Raw genomic sequence first — 19,601 nt, 5'->3', positions numbered from 1 at the left:
ACAAGGGGAGTGGGTGCTGCTGGCGCGCTGAGTTGCCCGATTCGGCTTCTTTCTTTGAAGAAGGCGGCTGTGTCGTTTCAGCAGCACCGTCTTCCGCCAGCAGCCGAAACGGGGGGACACTGATCACTCTGGTGCTTCAGCTGCGAAGCTGAAGTTGCCGGAGGCCATCGAAGGAGTCAGTGGCACAGGCGGAGTTGGAGCCAACCAGGCACAATTATGCCGCTTTATGAACTTCTCCTTACCAGAGGGGGGGCAGAGAAACAGTGAGAAGCACCTCTGCCGTTCGGCTAACAGGAGGCTGTGGGTGACTGTAAGTACAAAACCCCGTCCAAATTCGCTCAAAGTGAAGTTGCAGTCCTATCATAGGCTATCAGCGCCTGCTTGTGAGTGAAGCATCAAAATAAACCAGCCTTCCTTTTGAGTAAACAGGAACACGAAAACTATTGCGGTGTCTGTCCCGAGAAGAATGGCAGAGGTGCTTCTCACTGTTTCTCTGCCATTTGGACGGATTTTTGTACTTACAGTCAGCCACAGCCCCCCCCCCTCCGCCCCCAGTTGACTCTTTCTGTGTATATTTTACTAACGATCCTAGATGGTAGCTGTGGGGATAGATCTTAAGAGGGCCCCTTCGGAAGTTACATTTTATGAGACGGGCGAGATTCTTCAAAAGGACAGAAACGATTCTTTTTCAGGCTTGTACTGCTTCCTAGGGTCTGCTGTTTCATATTTCCTGTAGCACTATGCTCAGATTGAACTTGGTGCGGTTAAAGGTGCAATACCGACCGCAGCAAGGGGACAAACAAAATATCAATGTTCATGCCTTTGTGTGTATGCGGAGTGCTTGATACTCAAAGATAAGCTAACTCTGGAGCTACCTTATGCTGAGTCAAGTCAGTGATCTGTGGCACTGGGATGGGCACTACATGTTTCCCAGTCTTATCACCAGAGATATTTTAAAATGTGACCCTCACCGTTTTCAAAAGCACCAACCCCACCTCTTGCAGCATTGGTTTGATCAATATCAGTGTTGAACTTGGGATTTGGGTGACAAGAAATCACAGGTTCTAAGAAACACTAGAGCTGCCAAGTATAAAACAGAAGTACAAATTTCAGTTCCTTTTTCACTCTCTCTAAAGGAAGCTATCTTTTACAGTCTGATGCCTTGACTAGCAAAAACACTGCAAATCTTTTAACTGGAAACTGGATATGAGATTATTTTTTTATCGACAAGTAAACAGTATACATTGCATTAACAATATAGTCAGCTTATCAGTAGGGGAGAGGGCAATGAAAACAAGTGGGATATGTTTGTCTTTGGATACAACATCTGCATGGAATCCATACTGGCATAACAATGGAAAGTCATACTGGCATATTTCAAAGAGGGCATAGAGACTAATAAATGAGTGGAGCAAGCTCAACAAGTGATGCAGGGGCCGATACACTGTTACTTGCTCCCCTATAACTCCGAAAGAAAAAGAAAAAACTCAGGGAGGCAACCAGAGGAGAAAATGGTATGATAATGGGCATCTTCAACTATGACAAAAGAATGTTCAGGTCAACCCTAGATTGAATCCTGATTGGTTCCCAGGATCAGATGTAAGATATAAGTCTTGTCAAGCCATTTGGGAACAGTGATTACAGCAGTATTAAATTTAACATACACATGTCCACAAAGTCCAACAGTCACATTACATTTCAAAAGAAGAACCTTCTTTTTTAATGAAGGAGTTAGTTAAAAGGAAGTTGAAAGAGAGGGTCAGATGGGTCAAAGGAAGCTTGAAGGTTATTTAAAACCACTATAATAGCAGCTCAGATACCATGTACACCAGACTACTAAAGGTATAGACAGAGCCTAGGGTGCTGAACAAGGTAAGAAGTCTTCCTTTTCAAAAGTGGAAGTCTTGAACAAATGAGGATAATTAAAGGAGCCCATACTCTGCTCCCCCCCCCAAAATCTTACACCAAGATAAAAAAGTAGAAAAATCAAAGAAATAGTGAGTTATGAAAACATGAATCTTCTAAGTAATACCATCAAAACTGATCTCTTTTCTAGAGGACTGGAGCCAACCCAACAGCAACTTTAAAAAATTGATCCAGGGGAAGTCAGGAAATTGTAGACTTGTTAGCAGGCTCAGGTCAAACAAATGAAAAATTATTAAAGCCACAATGATTCCAAATGTAGGATAATTAACCTTGTTGAAAAACCAGTATGGCTCCTGAAAAACCAGTATGGCTCTCATTAAATATCTAGGTTTTGTTGTACTGTTGATGTAAAAAGGCATAATCCAGCAGACATTGTACAACTGGATTTTCAAAAAGTTTTTGACAAAATCCCTCAGGAAAGGTTCTTAGGTAAACTTAGCAGACAAATGATAAAATGACAGGTCTTCTTGTGGACTCTGAACTTCAGGACACAGAGAGTAAATAATTTTTAAGTGGAAGGAACAAAGCTGTAGGCTAGAACAATGAAATACATGAGATCAGTACTACACATGTTCTAAATGTACAATGGATATAAATTGTAAATGATCTGGAGTCAGGGGCATGTAATGAGATTTCTTCATTTACAGAAGACACCCAGTTATTCAGGATGGTTAAAACTTAGGCTGATTCCGCATGGGCCAAAAACAGTGGTGTGAAAACGGTGTGAAAACAGTATAAACCCTTTTACACCATTTTAAACCCTTTTACACCATTTTCACACTCAAGCCAAACTGCTGTTTTGGCCCATGAATCAGCCCAAGTTGGACCATGGAGCCAAAAAACAGTGGTGTGAAAACGGTGTGAAAACAGTATAAACCCTTTTACACCATTTTAAACCCTTTTACACCATTTTCACACCGTTTTCAAACTGCTGTTTTTGGCCCATGCGGAATCAGCCCAAGTGGACCATGGAGAGCTCCAAGCTGGTGTTGGCAGAGTGCTAGTTATGCAGAGAAGAAGCAGACTCACTGTTTAAAGATAAAGTTAAATGTTTATTAGGGAACTGCATTTCAGATAAGAAAGCTGAGATAGAGACAGCTTTCAGCTATTTCACTAGCTAGGGAAGGAGAGAGAAAAGACTTCCAAGAAGGAAGAAGAAATTAGACCTGAGATTATAGACCTAAGGACAGGCATGAAGGGACATTAACAGTCCCATCCAGATCAGAGAGTTGAGGGCAACACTGCTCCGGCACTGCACTGCCCTCTCCAAAGGGCTTCCCTGTGGGACAGGAAGCCCCCCACCATCAAAACCCAACAAATCAGCCAACAAAAATGCTCCATAGGGGATAATGAAGATAGGCTACAAATAAAGTGTAATATTTCCAAGGCCAGCTACATTGGTATGCAGGGGCTGGGTGGGCAGTGAAAGCTGACTAAGGTTGGGTCCACCCCCAGAATGCCCCTAGCCATTCAGATACTTGCCTGTCTGGGCAAGTCAATCTCTGCCAGTGTATTTGTCCCTTGCATGGTGGGGTAGGCACCTACACTGGTGCAGGACCGTGCCAGTTCCAGAAGTAGGTCTGGCCCCAAAAAAACTGATCTGAAAAGGATGGAAGGTTCTCTAACTTTACATAAGATTCATCTTCTTAGGTAGACTTTCAAACTTGTCTCTAGGTAACAATTTAGTGAATGAATCTGCTATCATTTCTTCTGTCCAACATTACTACAGATCAACACAGCCTGTCTTCAGACCTATTTCTCATGAAATTTATATCCATATGCTTGGTTCTGGATTTTATCTTCTCAATCTGTGCAAGTTTTATGCATCCTTGATAGTTCTTGGGTTCCTCTGTCCAGAAGTCCTGCATCAATTGCAGTATCCATTTAAGTTATTTGCACACCTCAGTTGCAGACATATATTTGGTTTCAGTTGATGATATTGCTATGCTTTCTTGCTTTCTTCTGTTCAGACTTATCACTCTCCTTCCATAAAAATAACAGGTGTCTACTGGTTGACTTCCTGTCTTTTGTACCCCCTGCATTCTGCATCCATGCATCCCACTAGCCTGGGATTGTCACTTATTGGCAAATTTAGCTTCAGATGAGTAGTATCACATTGATGTCTGGCAAGTCTCTTGTGTTTAGTGACTCAGTCTTCCTGCATAGTATGCTCATAGTATATGCTATGTCAGGGCATGCCAACATGCTTATGTATTGCAATTTTCCAATTGCTTCACTGTAACTCTTGTTGTCAAATAGAAGTTCATTGTTTCCTTTCTAATTCAAGGGATGTGTTTTCATAGGAGTTCTGAATGGTTTAGTGCCTTTCATATTAAAATCCAGGAATTCCAAGATTTTCTGATTTTGGTTAAAAAGATAGCTCCCATCTTCTTCCATTTCTATTTGTATTCCAAGATAATGGCTGATATTTCCAAGCTGTTCCACTTCTTTATTCAAAATAATTATTTAATAGTCCTCTTTGCTCTCATAGCATATAATCAGATCATCCTCTTACATCAAAATGTAAGTCCATTTGTTGTCTCTGTATCTTGAGAGGCAAGGTTCTGCTTTGCCTTGTTCAAGTACTTCTTTCGTAAGCACTTAATGAAGTTTCCCATTCCAGTAAATAGTAGCTTGTTTTTGCTCAATGGTGCTCTTTTGCAGTTTGTACATGAGCAGCATGCCTTTGGGTTGCCCAAATCCTTGCGGCTGTTCTACCCTGTTTCCCTGAATATAAGACATCCCCGGAAAATAAGACGTAGTAGAGGTTTTGCTGAAGTGTGAAATATAAGGCATCCCCCAAAAGTAAGATGTAGCAAAGTTTTTGTTTGGAAGTATGCCTGATGAACAGAACACAGAAATATAAGACATCCCCTGAAAATAAGACATAGCTCATCTTTGGGAGCAAAAATTAATATAAGACACTGTCTTATATTCGGGGAAACACGGTATGTAGACTTTATCCAAATACTCTCAAATTATTCACACTGGATTTGTTCCAAACCACTTTTCACATGGTGACTACCTTTTGTAGGTAGTCTGTTTTGTTGGAGTTTTAACAGCTTCTCTCCAGTATTTTTCTGGCAACTTTACTTCATGCCACATGCATCTAACTATCTCAGGCCATGTTTTTCGCACTCTGCCACTCCATTCATTTAAGGACTAACATGAAAAGTCAGATGATGCTGTACTCCATATTCAGCCGAAAGATTCTTCATGTCACTTCCTATTGGTTCCCCTCCATTGTCAGTGCATATTGCAACCAGCATTTTCTGAAACCTGTTATCAACCAGTGCACATAAGCCTCAAATTTGTCTGGTGGGTCATTTTTAAAGGTTAATAAATATTTGATCCCAGATAGCCTTTGCATTTTAAAAGGTCCACAGACATCACTGTGTATTAATTCCAGAGGAAACTAGGTCCTGGTTTTTCTCAGGAGCTTTGAAAAACTTGCCCTGACATCTTCTGCTTTAATACAAATTTCACATCAGTGTTCCTGAAGGACTCTAACAATTTTCATATTCTTAGCTAAATTCTGACTTTTGCATTGCTTCATTGAATTGATGTTCTTGTCTCTGTACTGTTTGTGCCATACATTTATGCCATGCCTATGAAAAAAAAAATCTCTGAGCCAGATTTGTTCCCTGCATATAAGATGATACAGTCTATCTTTTCTTGTGCCCTATGCAATAAATTCTGCCTTGTTTGTCAGATGTTTTTGGCCAAATGATGTAACAGTCCCTTGTCTGTTAAAGCCTTATTTGAAATCAAGTTGTTTTCAAACGAGGGGATAAAAAACCAGTCTGTAATTGTAGTCTCTCTGACAAATCCTCCTGGTGACAAACACTTAATGGTAACTCATTGCACACCCACCGCTTCTACAACATTTTTAAAATTTTCATCCAAAATATTAAGTGAACTTTTCCATCCACATAAATAGGTTGCACAACCACTGTTAAGAATCCACATGTTTGATTTTATTCCTCCAGATTTTACTATGCAAGTTTTCTTTAATTGAATTTATCTGAGGTTCCAGCACAGCTATCTACAGCTGGAGTTGCTCTGTTCTGATAATTATAGTCCTTTATTTATAGAGACAAATGACCACCTGCTGCTTTCTGGTCAGCACCAGTATTCTTAAGGACTGAATTCTTAAGGACTGTGTGTCTGCATTCAATTGCAAACTGGCCCATTCCCCCACAGCAGGGGTCTTCAAATTATGGCCCTCCAGATGTTCATAGACTACAATTCCCATGAGCCCTACCACTTGGCCATGCTGGCAGAGGTTGATGGGAATTGTAGTTCATGAACATCTGGAGGGCCATAGTTTGAAGACCCCTGCCCCACAGGCATGACACTTTAGTTTCCTTTTATCTCGTATAATCAAGGCTGTGAGACTATTTGTGACTTGAAGGTATTATCTTCTAATATGTTTCTCTTGTAATTCTTTGTTAAATGTTGGCAAAAGCAGATTTTCCTTGCTTTGAATTCTAGCAACCAATTTTTTATAACACTTGGGAAATAAAATCAGTTATAACAATATCATGTTTTTAGATGTTCTCATCTAAAATTTGTGTTACTGCTGTTTTAGCAGATCAACCAGGCCAAGCATTTGGTTTAAATGTTTCTTTAGAACTTCCCCTTCAGTTGTGTGCATAATAAATAACTGCTGCTGAAGTAACATTATCGTTTTTGATTACTTCTTTCCTAGCACCTTATTTAATTCAACCCAGATTTCCTTGGCTTTTCAGCTGAAATTATGATACCTTTGGCCTGGTCATTTTTTATCCCATGATGCTTGGTAGTCTGCTTGTGCGGGTCTGTCTGATGAGATAGCCTCTCTTGTTGTAAAACAATTTCTTTCTGACACACTAGGTGCCATGAAGAGCTCCAAGCTGGTGTAGGCAGAGTGCTAATTATGCAGAGAAGTGGCAGATTCATTGATGACAGTTAAATGTTTATTAGGGAACTACATTTCAGATGGGAAAGCTGAGAGAAAGGGATAGACTGAAGCTACTTTGCTATGTAGGGGAGGAGGGAGAACACAACTGCTGAGAAGAAGGAAATTGGACTTGAGATTATAATTCTAAGTACAGACAAGAGGTGAGCCAAAAGAATGAAAGGGTCTCTACAGTCCTATCTAGTAGACCATTTGCACGACCCCCTACTGGGTCTTCTTCACAGTTCTTTCATATGTTAGAACTGTTCCTTCCAACAATTGGGTGCTAAAAGTGACAACAATTCAAAGTAAATATTAATAGATTCATACTTAGGGCAAATCTCTTAACTTTACACATACCCTGATAGGGTTTGATGAGGCCATACATAAGAAATCCACCTGGGGAGGGGGGGTTGGGGGGAAATGCAAAACTTATTTGTGGTGTCAGTTAAATAGGTATATGGCTAGGAATGAGAATGCAAATAAAACAACAAGCCTCATAATACGTTCATGGTGGTACAGCCAAATATGACCACTCAGTTTAAGTTGCCACATCTCAAAAAGGATAGTGCAGAGCTGAGAAAGGAGCAGAAAAGGCAACCAAGATTAATTCTTAAGGACTTAAACAATTTCTTTAGTAATGGAGGGAGAGAAATATTTGGGACTTTATGGAGGGGCAGAGAATTGGAGTTTACCACACAGAGAAGTGGCTAACGCGCTGACTGAAAGGGTAAAACATAAATGTTTATGAAAAACTATATTTAGGGTAGGAAAGAGAGAAAGATATCATGCCATTACCTTGCTAGCTAAAAGGAGTTACTGCAACTAACTTCTGAGAAAAAGCAGGATATTAGACCTGAGAGTAACAGTCTAAGGACAGACCAGAGGTGACACAAAAGGTTGGAGGGGCCACTACAGCCCTCTCTAGCTGATTAGTTGCCTGCTGTTTGCTGGATCTTCTTCTCAGTTCCTTTACACATTAGACATTGCTACATGTCTAGTAAAGTCCACAAGATTCATATTCTTAGATAGACTTTCAAACTTCTCTGCAGGCAAGGGTTTGGTGAATGCATCTGCAACCATTTTTTTCTGTAGGACAATACTACAAGTCATCAAGGAGCAGCAGTGGCGTAGTGGTTAAGAGCAGGTGTACTCTTATCTGGAGGAACCGGGTTTGATTCCCCGCTCTGCCGTCTGAGCTGTGGAGGCTTATCTGGGGAATTCAGATTAGCCTGTACAGTCCAACCCACTCCAGCTGGGTGACCTTGGGCTAGTCACAGCTTTTCTGAGCTCTCTCAGCCCCACCTACCTCACAGGGCATTTGTTGTGAAGTGGGGGGAAGGTTAAGGAGTTTGTAAGCCCCTTTGAGTCTCCTATAGGACAGAAAGGGATTATATAAATCCAACTTTTCTTCTTCTTTTTCTTCTTCTTCTGTGTTCATACAGGTTTCTCATGAGATATTTCATATCCATATGCTCAGCTCAAATGCTGAACTATTTCATCACAGTCTTCTTTGCTTTCATAGCATAGGATCAGATAATTCACATATGTCAGAATGTAAGTTCATCTGTTGTCTCTGTACTTTGAGTACAGACAAAATTCAGCTTTGCCTTGTTCAAATCCTTCTTTGGTAAGCATCTGATGAAGTTTTTGGTTCCAACACTGGACTGCCTGTTTTAATCCATAAATGCTCTTCTGCAGTTTGCACACAAGATGCTTGCCCTTCACTTGTCAAATCCTGGTGGTTGTTCCATGTAGACTTCTTCCATTTTTTCTCCATGTAGGAAGGCAGTCTTTACATCTAGGTGCTCAACTTGCATATTCCTTGCAGCTGTGATGTTCAAGGGCAGTTTCATGGAAGCGTGTCTGACTGCTTGTGAAAAGGTTTCATCATAGTCTTCTCCAAATTATTGAGAGTAGCCTTTTGAAATCAGTTTTGCTTTGTTTCTTTCCATTTCCCCTTCTGCATCACACTTGGTCGTGAAGACTCACCTGCATTCTATTGCCTTCTTCCAGGTGGTAGTCCATGTTTTGTTTTGAGTTAATGCTTCAATCTTTTTTTCTGTAGTTTTGCTCCTCTTCTCTGTTTCTCCTCACAATGTCCTCCCATGTGGATGGTTCTGGAACCATTGCTGACTTTGCAAGACAAGCATATCTCAAAGGTGATACACACATATCTGTTGTAACATCTGAGGCTTGCAATGCCTTCTGGTTGAACAGGCTCTGCAGATGCTCCCTGCTCCCTGTGTGAATTGCTTTGCAAAGCTTGGTTCTACCCCGTTTCCTTTAAGACAAATTTCACACCTCTCTTTATGCTGAGAGCAGTTAGCAATTTGGATATCTTTGCTAGATTCTGGCTCTCAAGTTGTTTTATTGCTTCAAATTATCTACATCTGAAGCATCTGTGCCACAGATTTAAAGTACACTTCTGGATTCACTTTCTCTCTGTGTAAATCCAGAAAAATATAGTTAATTTTGCTTAGTTCCTTCGACCACTATTTCTGAGTCATTGAAAATTAGATATGTGTCATCAAAGGACAGAAAAGCCTTTCTCTGTTAAAGCACTTATAGACATCAGGTTATTTGCAAATAAGGGAGCATATAAACAGCTGTGATAGTGATCTCTCTCACAGTTCCTTTTGCACGAGCACTTTTTATGGTCAGGCTTCCAATTCCTTCTGCTATGATCATCTTATCATTTGCAATGTAGGTTGATTCTTTATTCCCCTCATCCAAAAAAAACCCCTTTTATCTTCACAAAGGTGGTTACTGCTTCCACTGTCTAAAATTCAACTGTTTAGTTTTATTTCTCCAGATTTAACTACAAAAAACTTCTTAGATAAAGTCTGTTTGCCTGCAGTTCCAGCTTTGCTGGTCTTAGAAGAACCATGCTAACTCTTATTGCACATTGTTGTAAAAAGTAGATGGTGCCCTGGTTGCAGACTTTCAGTATAATCTGACGTGAAATTACCCATTTTATTACATGCATGACATTGTAAATATTTCTTGTTGCATATAGCTAACACTTGTAAATCATTTGTGCTTTGAATTAACTTTCTGTGGGCACATTAGTTTCTCAGTTCATTCATAACTTGTGCCAATGTTAAATTTTCTGTAATCTTAATTATGGTCATCAAGTTCTCATAGCTCTTTGGCAGTGAACAAATAAAACATGAATTCATCATCTTCTCAAACCTTCCAGGCTAACTTCAACTGATCAATTAACTTCAGCATTTCATTCATATGCTGATTAAATTACATCCTTCTAGCAAACATTTAGCAAGCAATTGGTACTGCAAAAACATAATTGTTGTTTGAGATTTCCTTTCTAAATATTTTTCTAACTCTTCCCAAAGCTTGGCTGCTGCTTCAAAAGTTTCTCTCTGTTAATAATTGATCTGAAAAAGTTGAAACAATAATACATCTGGCTTTGAAGTTCTGTTTGTTCCAATTTTCATCTGGATAGTTTGGTTTTAGTGTCTAGAGAAAGCTCCATAGGTTTTCCTGATGAACGATTGCTTTCATGTGTAAGCTCCATGTTGAAAAATGTGCATCTGTTAGCATTTCCATGTGAATTCGTTACCTCTTTCCACCAGAGGAGGCCATCTTTGCACCTTTGTCTTTGTTCCCTGGCTATCTGAACCTGGGGCAAAAGTTTCCTTTTTCTTTTAATCATGCAATTAAGTCCCAGTGCCCATAACTAAAGTGTTGGAGTTTACCACACAAAGAAGCAGCTAGTGCACTGATTGAAAGGGTAAAAGGTAAATGTTTATTAGGAACCATATTTAAGATATGAAAGAGAGAAAGATAGCATGCTGCTACCTTGCTAGTTAAGAAGGTATCTGCAACTAACTTCTGAGAAGAAGCAGGATATTAGACCTGAGAGTATCAGTTCAGGGACAGAAAAAAGGTGACACAAAAGGACAGAGGAGTCACTAACTTTACAGCCCTCTCTAGCTGATCACTTGCTCACCTCCTGCTGAGTCTTCTTCTCAGTCCCTTTGAATGTTAGACATTGCTACATCCAACAGGGAGAAGCACAAGACCACAGATGGGTATGATATTTGTGAAAGTACTCATATAGACTGAAGAAAGAGGGTACAGGAAAAAAAACCTCTTTTATATCACTTGATCTACTGATTGGCAGTAGGTTCAAAACAAAGAAAGAGCTTTTCAAAGAATGCCCTCTTCTGTAATAAAGTGAGGGCCAGTCTTTTACTCGGCTGTAAGGGGGATGGGGAAGGAACTTAACAGTAAAGCAAAATAAAACAGGACCTCTGTGGTACCTTAAAGGCCAGGAAAATGTATTCCAGCATGAGCTTTCCTGAATCAGAACTTACTTCATTACATGCATTAAGTGAGCTCTGAGTCAGAAAAGCTTCTGCTGGAATATTGCTAGCATTGAAGGTACTCCTGGGTTCCCATTCTATTTTGCAGCTACAAACTGGCACAATTACATGCTTGGGGCTCACAGGATCAGTTGTCGTGGATGGGCAAAAGCCAGAATAGCTGTGTAGAATGACCATTTTCAAGGCAGTCCACCTCTGAATACCACATGCTGGATACAAACCATAGAAAAAAGTGCCCCTTCATAAATGGGTGTGCTGCCCTAGATTAACCTGCAAGGCATGCCTTTTCTAAAGTTGGTCTACAGTAGCAACCCACTCCACCAGACACGTAGTGGCAATGGGGACATCCGGGCCGACTTGTCCTGGGCACTGCCATTGCCGTCACGTGTAGGGGGCAGGGAGGGGAGGGGACCTGTGGGCAGCTCATGTCCCAGACGCAGTTCCCCCTCCCTTGGTCACTGCACTCCATCTCTCCTCGTTATTCCCGCACCTGCTTAAACCTGGCCTGTGCCAGCTAGCCTCAGGCTAGGAGATGCAATGTGATCCCTGGCCCCAGAGTTGCACCTTCCTGGTCTCCCATAGGAGGAAGAGGAAAAGAAAGAGTTTGGATTTATATCCCCCCTTTCTGTCCTGTAGGGGATTCAAAGGGGCTTACAAACTCCTTTCCCTTCCCCCCTCACAACAAACACCCTGTGAGGTGGGTGGGGCTGAGAGAGCTCCAAAAAGCTGTGACTAGCCCAAGGTTACCCAGCTGGCATGTGTGGGTGTGCACAGGCTAATCTGAATTCCCTCAGAAGTACTCCAGGGCAATGGTCACACAAGTTGTCTGCTGGCTGAAAGGAGGATGGCTCAGCTGGTAGCAGATGGGCTTCCTTCTGTCTCATATAATAAAATCCTGGTTGCTTGCCAGCCAAAGGTCAAGCAAGCAGATCAAGCAGACCCACAGAGGAAGGTCTACCAGAGGTGGAGCAAGGGAAAACTGCACCGGGGCACAGGAGTGTCCTGCACCTCTGCCATGCTGCCCACCCTGCCCTAGAACGCCCCTGCCACGCCCCATCTATGGCCAGGGCATGCCTCCACCATGGCTCCACCCAGGGTTTCACGCCCCCCTGCCCCATGGGTGTTACACCACTGGGGTCTACACAGGGCCAGTGACAGGTTGAGGCTAGAATGTGCTGGAAACTGAGAACAGGTTCCCTGGTCAAGTCTACTGGAAGTAACTGTAGAAGTGGAGGGGCGGAGCTTCCTCAGAGAAGCATTTGGATACACACTGTGCGCTCCTCTGGGTGATCCTTCCCTCCTCTGTTAGAATTCAGCCATGATTCTAAACCCGATGGTGAGCTAAGGGCGCATGAGATGCGACTGGGCCTAACTGCTCTCCTTATGATTCATCAGAAACCCAGTGTTTATTTATTTATTTTATTTATTTATGGGTTTTGTATACCGCCCTACCCCCCCCCCCCCAGAGGGCTCTGGGTGGTGCACAACATAATTTCCTCCTTTTCACCAGTTCCAAAGCCTCCAGTTCTTTCACAGTTCTTACTTACTGTTGTACATTAGACACTTAACACAGCCAGAGGTTGTTAAAGTGGCCTTTAACCAAAAGGAGATGGAAAGGCTGGCTTATCTGCATCATTGCAATAGATGAAAGTCAGCGGGGACTTCAGTCACTCTGGATCAATTAATCTAGAGTAGAGGGGTGTGACCCAGTGAGTGTGGCTTTTGGATTCACCCCCAAGCCTCCTTGTGCTCCTGGGCTCTAGAGAAGCTGCAGCTCTGCCACCCCCGCCCCCCTTCTCCAGGCAGGCTTTGGAAGGGGCCCGGCCGGCTGCAAAGAGCTGAGTGAAGGACGATCCCTTACATTGTGTTTCAGAGCGGGGTCTTTCCGGGTTAATGAGCTGACATCATGATTAAAGCTGACCATTTGTAATGTGTCTGGAGCCTGTTGAAAAGCACTGAAAAGGTTAATGTGGTAAAACAGGACAGCACCTGCCCCGCACGAGGAGGGGAGGAGCCGGGCCACTTTCCCCTCATCAATTAGCCCCCTTAATGAGTCTATCTAGTAGTTAAGGAGTGAATGATCGCGCCGCTGCTCGGCCGTCTTCTCGCGATCCCTAATTATTTTATAAGCGCTTGATTCAATATGCCAGGCCGAGCACGGGGGCTGGGAGTTAATGAAAATGTCATTTGGAAACGTCTTGACATTTGTCTGTATTGATCTGGATCTTGCTTTCATCTCTCAGGATGCGTTTTGGGGGGAACGGGAGGGGGGAGGAGAAGGGGATAATCACCCTATTAGGAAAACCCATCTGGCCCAAGAGGGGGCTCCCTCAAGTGAAGGGGATGGCAGGAGAGGAGGAACTTGTCTCCAGTCCCAGTTTGATGAGCGAGGGTTTCTCGACCCTCCACCCCACCCCGGGAGGCTCGTGGGCGAGAGCAGGGTCGAGGGGGGCCCTTTGGACGAAGCCCCTTCCTTAGCCACAGCCACGGGGCTGAGGGAGCCAATTTGGACCGTTCCGGTGCTTGGCTTCTAGGAACAGCTGAGGCTCAATCCTGGCTCGAGGCCGTCCCCTAGCCCGGCTCCCCTTCTTCCCCACACCTCCCCTATTCCACATCAAAGGGGGCCTGTAGGAAGAAAGGCGCAGCCCCCACGCGCTCAGGGGCTCCGTTGTCTTTGTCGTCACCTCATGTTTTAGGGCTGAACCTTGGAAATAGGCTCGGAGGGGATAAATTACACCCCGATGACGACGGAAGATAAATAGTAGATTTCAGCAGGACACGTGGAATCTGTTCAGGACCGTGGCGAGCAAATGATGCCTTCCTGGCTAGAATGAACACAAGGCTTCTCAACGGAGCCTCTTCAGGGCAGAGCTCAGCTAAGAGTCAGTGAGGGATTCCGCATGGGCCAAAAACAGCGGTGTGAAAACGGTGTTCACACCGACATCTGTTCTAAGTGGGATCGTCCTGTCTATGACTTCGGGAGCCCGGGAGCCCCTCCCATGTGAGTCCTGCAGTCCCGAAACAGCTCGTTCCTATTATCTCTGGCAGGCTAGCAATGCTCTACTGAAGCAGTCACACCTTTCCAAATCCACTGAAATCAAATGGGTTTACAAGGGTGCGGCTCTGCTCTTAGTGAGGTAAGTCTGGCGAGGAATCCCAAGCCAAATCTTTCCTCTTGGACCCAGGAACGACATCCACCAAGCCCATGTGAAAGGAATTACATTTTAGCACTCAAGAGTCCTAACTATTCTTGGGTTTTCCTCTCTAGTATCTCTTCACTTGTCTAAATGTGCCTCCTTCCTCGTTTTAACAGATCCAATTTGAATCTCAGCGAACTATGAGAATAATGCAGTTTCAATCCACTTTCAATCCACTTTGCAGTTGGATTTTACTGTGCGGAACAGCAAAATTCCCTTACAAACAATTATGAAAGTGGATTGAAAGTGCATTATTTTCCACGTGCAGAAGGGGCCTAAGTGTGCAGCTAACACAATCCGGATGCACACTGGATTGTCAGCTTTCCCACCACCCTCTCTTACGATTTTGAAGAACAGTGGGAGACAGAAATATTGAATGGTCCCTTTACACAACAGTATCATGCCCAGTTCTCCCAGTCCAGGTTGTTAGGGGAACTGGGCTTGGCCCGAGATGCCTCGTTTAAGGATGTCCGCTAAGGATGTCAGGTTGGGATATTTGGGACCATCCAACTGCTTCGTTATGGAAAAGACAAATAGGTCAGCCCTTCCCAGTTACTCACATGAACCACATTGCATCGCAAAGGCAATTCCGAACGGGTGTGTGTGTGTACTAACACAGCAACGGTTTTAATTAAGTCACAGCTCCCAGGCATGTGGACTAGTCTCTTTCTCCATGGCACAGCCTTACGCCAATAATAAAAAAAATTAGAAAATTGTATTGATTTTTTTCCAGCGCCACCAGGGTGGGTGTCCCCCACTCCCGAATCGGCCCCGGAAACTTTCGAACGACTTTTATTTTTACCGACCAAGAGTTCTTTCTTGACTGCGATCAAAGATGTACAAGCCCAGAAAGAGGGGAACGATTGTATTACACTCCTCGGAAAGCATTTTTGTCGATCCCATCAGAAAGCCCGAGTAATTGCATATTGTTATATATGTCCTTTTTTTAAAAAAAAAAATTGACAAAGTAAGGGCTGCGCCTTTGGGGATGGATTACATCCCACGGGGAAGATTAGAGATGTACCTGGCCGAGTTTGGGAACGGCAAGACATTTCTCAGCTTGCATTGCAAGCCCTCATTGATGCGCCTTTTGCTGCCAACTCCTCGCTAGGCAGCTTGGCGCCAGACAACTTGAATGCGTGTAGTCTTTTCATTTCTCCTGCAATCTCCCATCCATGGAGAGGCTCCGGCTCTGGCTGCCCCCTCCCCTCCGGGATGCAGATGAGTGCCCAGCGAGCGGTTCGTTTGGTATCTACCCCTCCCCCCGCCCCGCCGGAGTTTTGGACTGACATTGCGAGACAAGATATTATTGGGGTAAAGATGAGGGTGATGATGAAACAGACATTTCATTCGGGGAGGGGGGGGGGTTGTCCTGCCGTCCTTCTGTTTTACGTACAACTCTGATTCCTGCGATGTCTCAAGTCCTCGCACTTTTCTTCATCCGCATCCCAAGTTCTGGCGGACTCGTAGGCTTTTGTTTGAAATTGAATTAAGACCAAATAAGTGCGGCGGCATTTGTGAAATCTATGTTGCAATAAGGAAATGGGGGTGGGGGTAATTGTGATATGGAGCTATTTTCATTCCGGAAAAAAACAAACCCCGGATATTTCATAGGCACCTATTTTAGCACTATCCTCCATTGTTGGTACAAGAGAAGGGGGGGGGCACATCTACCCAAAAGATGTTTTAACAGTTTCCCGATCCATCTCATTTCTTGCAGCACATTCCTGTCGAAGTAAGTCCCGCTAGTTCCAAATGTATTTATTTCCAAGTCAAGGACTGCAGAGAGCAACCTCGGCTTTCTTGAAAATATTACTGGAAGCGCAGCCCTAGCCGAATCTCGTGCGCGGCGAATCAAATGCTACAATTTACAAAATAATCCGATGCTACCGATGCTCTTTCATTCCATTCCTAACATTCAGGCCACATCAATGTACCCAGATTCCACCCTGGAAGGGTACAAAAAATGGGGTGGTGTGTGGGAAGAGAAATTGCAACCCAGGGCAAAGCTTTGTAGAGGAAACGCTTGGCTTTTTGTTTTAAAAAATCGCCCAATTAGACCGTATGTTTTGCTCGCTCGCTCGCTCTCTCTCTCTCTCTCTCTCTCTCTCTCTCTCTCTGTGTGTGTGTGTGTGTGTGTGTGTCCGCTCGTGTGTGTTGTAACCGGACCGCTTCCTTTTTGCTGGCTTGCAAGAGGCTGCGAGTGGCTTGCTGGGGTCTGGTGGCCCAGGCCAGTCAGCTGGCTGGCGGCGTTCTAGAATTTTGAAACTTTCCGGGGCTGCCTGGCCGCCTGTGATTGGCCGAGGCGGATGTAACCTCCATGCAAATGAAGCCACGCCACCCCGCCGCCTGGAGATCAATAGAGATCTGAGAGAGAAAGGAGCATGCATTCCGGCTCGGCAAGCTCCAGGAAAACCTGCCCAGGCGCGCCAAAAATCGCCCCCCAAACGGGTCCCCCCCAAGTCAGGCGAGAGAGCCCGTCCCCCCCGGCAGCCCCCGCGCCCCCAGACGAGCGTCCCCAGCGTGTCTCTAAAGCGAGAGCTCTTTCCCTCTTGTTTCTTATGAGCCCAGGATGAGCAGCAAAGACGACCCGAGCAAGTGTTGTCCCGCAGCAGCTCCGCTCTCCAGTTTTACGATCCAGTCCATCTTAGGCAGCGGCAGCACCTCGGAAGGAGGCCGGGAGGCCGCTCCCAAGCAGGCAGCCTCCGCCTGGCAGAGCAGGAAGAGGAGTCTGTCGGTGTCCTCCGAGGAAGAGGAGCCTGAGGAGAGCTGGAAACACCCCGCTTGCTTCTGTCCCGGTTCGCACGGCCCCAAAGAAACGTGCCACAAACACCAGCCTATCAGTTTCACGTGTCTCAGTAAGTATCTGACAAAGACTTTGCTTGCTAATGAGGAAGGATGGGATCTGGGTCCATACGGCCGCGCAGGCACTCCCGCTGGAGGGGGTTTTGGGGGAAAGTCCGAGGAGGGTCTGTCTGGGGGTTGGGGCTTTTTTCTCTCCCCGCAGCCTGGTTTGAACCGCAGCCTTTCCAACCACCCCTGCTTTTAGGAGGGGAAATCAACTTCCAGATGAGATCTGGAACGGAATAGGTTGTAGTCAGATCGGAAGCCTGGAGCATCAGTGGCTCAGAGGTCTTGCTGAAAGCACGATGCAGTATTCAATCTATTTCAGTTGTTTGATGTTTTAAAAATGCCTTTGTTCTTGGGAATCCTTTCCTAAAGGAAGCTCTTATTTTAGGGATGCCCCCTCCCCCCATCCAGGGTTTTGGAACTAACGCTGTTTCATTACGATGGAGAACGGTGATTTTTATTTAACTGTCTTGGACAGAAGGGTACGAATTGCTTTTCTCCTTGATTCCCAAGAATGGGATTTCGTGACACTTTCCAGCAGGATAGGAAAACAAGCACCTTAAAGCAAGGCACGAAAGACTTGCAACCAAATCCTAGGCACGGTTACTGAGAACCAAACCCCACCAACTCATTGCGCCAGAAGGTGCACAAAACAGCAGCTTTAGAAATGTATATAAAAATTGCTGATAGGTGAAACATTAACGGCTGCGCGTCTCAATAGACTTTCTCGTGAGTAAGGCGTTGGGGTAACGAGGGCTGCACTCTGCGTGCTCCTTTATTACCCGACCTCTAAGGAAGGAATGAACTCTATTTGGAAGGGGTGAAGAAATGGAATTTCTTTTTCCCTTAGAAAGATGGTTAACGCTCAGCCGAGCTGGGGGAGATCTCTGTCCTCGGAACAAGTTGGCTCCTTTTTGTGTGTGTTGAACTCCGCAAAGTCAGATGCGAAAAGGTGTGTTTCTTTTCTCCTTTTCTGTTCCTCTCCTTCGCAAGGCAACCCGAAGGGCAGCGGTGGGGCGATTGGCTCGGAGAGGGGCCCCCCTTTTCTCTCTCAGTCCCAGCAAGACCTGAAGGAAGAGAAAGAGAAGCATTTCCCTCCGAACTCTCCGGCGGCTGCGGCGTCGGGGGACCGGCAACGGGACGGGGCGGACCGCCAGGCGGGCTCGGCCAAGAAGAAGACGCGCACGGTCTTCTCCCGCTCGCAGGTCTACCAGCTGGAGTCCACCTTCGACATGAAGCGCTACCTGAGCAGCTCCGAGAGGGCCTGCCTGGCCTCCAGCTTGCAGCTGACGGAGACCCAGGTGAAAACCTGGTTCCAGAACCGCAGGAACAAATGGAAGCGGCAGCTCTCGGCCGAGCTGGAGGCGGCCAACATGGCCCACGCCTCGGCCCAGACTTTGGTGGGCATGCCCCTGGTCTTCAGAGACAATTCCCTGCTCCGAGTGCCCGTGCCCAGGTCCATCGCCTTCCCGGCTCCCCTCTACTACCCGGGCAGCAACCTGTCAGCCTTACCGCTTTATAACCTCTACAACAAGATCGACTATTGAGAGGGGACCGGTCCTGCTGGCCCCCCTCCCCCCGTCACTGTACAGCCCCCCCCCCCCCCCCGACCTTTTTTCACCCGCTCGTCTGTTATTCCTACGGGAGGAGACATGTGCTTCTTGCATTGTTCAGAAATACACCATGTGTATTTTATTATTATTATTATTTATGGGAATCCTGTCTGGGTCGGTCTCGTTTTGCTCCTTTTCTAGGTTGGCGTAGAGTGTGTGCTCTCTCCCAATCTCTCCCCTCCCCCATATCTGGCCTCCATTCTCTCCAGACAGAAGTGACTTCCTGACCCTAAGCAGGACCAGGCAAACCCCCGAAAGATGAACTCCTGTTTAAATAACCGCGCGAGTCTGCGTGTGCAGGTAGGAAATTGCAAGGGCGCTCTGAACCAGTCTGCCATTTAAAAATAATAATAACCGTCTCCCTTTTTCACTATTTTTTTTTCACCCTGAGTATTATATCTGCGGGAAATAAAAAATTTAAAATAAAGCATATTTCAGATCTGTACATATTTTTAAAGAAAATAAAGCATTTTAAACACCGTTGTTAACTTTGACTCAGATTTTGCTCCTGTGTTTCAGTCTCGAGGTCTTTTTCCAGATTAGATGTTTGGATTTTTAGGCATGAGAAGCGGGCCACCTCGGGCCACAGCCGGCTTCGGAGGGGGCCAAGAGGTTGGAAGAAGGAGCAAAGTTTGGCCTTGCTCGACGGAGGGTCACTTCCTCGGGGGCCACAAGGGATCCCGCTCCATCGTCGACTATGGCCCAACCCTGCAAGCTGTGCAGCAAA

General features: G+C 45.0%; 1 protein-coding gene across 1 annotated transcript in view; it reads left to right on the top strand.

Moving 5' to 3' along the window:
* Positions 1–19,347, top strand: part of HMX2 (H6 family homeobox 2) — a 31,585-nt gene extending 12,238 nt beyond the window's left edge. The window contains exons 2-3 of the mRNA XM_048506269.1: positions 16,983–17,269; positions 18,255–19,347. Of these exons, the coding sequence (XP_048362226.1) occupies positions 16,984–17,269; positions 18,255–18,808 (840 nt within the window). The 5' untranslated portion in view covers position 16,983 and the 3' untranslated portion in view covers positions 18,809–19,347. The remainder of the gene's footprint in view (positions 1–16,982; positions 17,270–18,254) is intronic.
* The last annotated feature ends 254 nt before the right edge of the window (positions 19,348–19,601 follow it).

Source organism: Sphaerodactylus townsendi, linkage group LG08 (genome assembly GCF_021028975.2).
Source record: "Sphaerodactylus townsendi isolate TG3544 linkage group LG08, MPM_Stown_v2.3, whole genome shotgun sequence".
In the NCBI taxonomy this organism is placed as follows: domain Eukaryota; kingdom Metazoa; phylum Chordata; class Lepidosauria; order Squamata; family Sphaerodactylidae; genus Sphaerodactylus; species Sphaerodactylus townsendi.
Note: the sequence above shows the minus strand (reverse complement) of the source record. Positions and strands in the feature narration are given on the sequence as shown.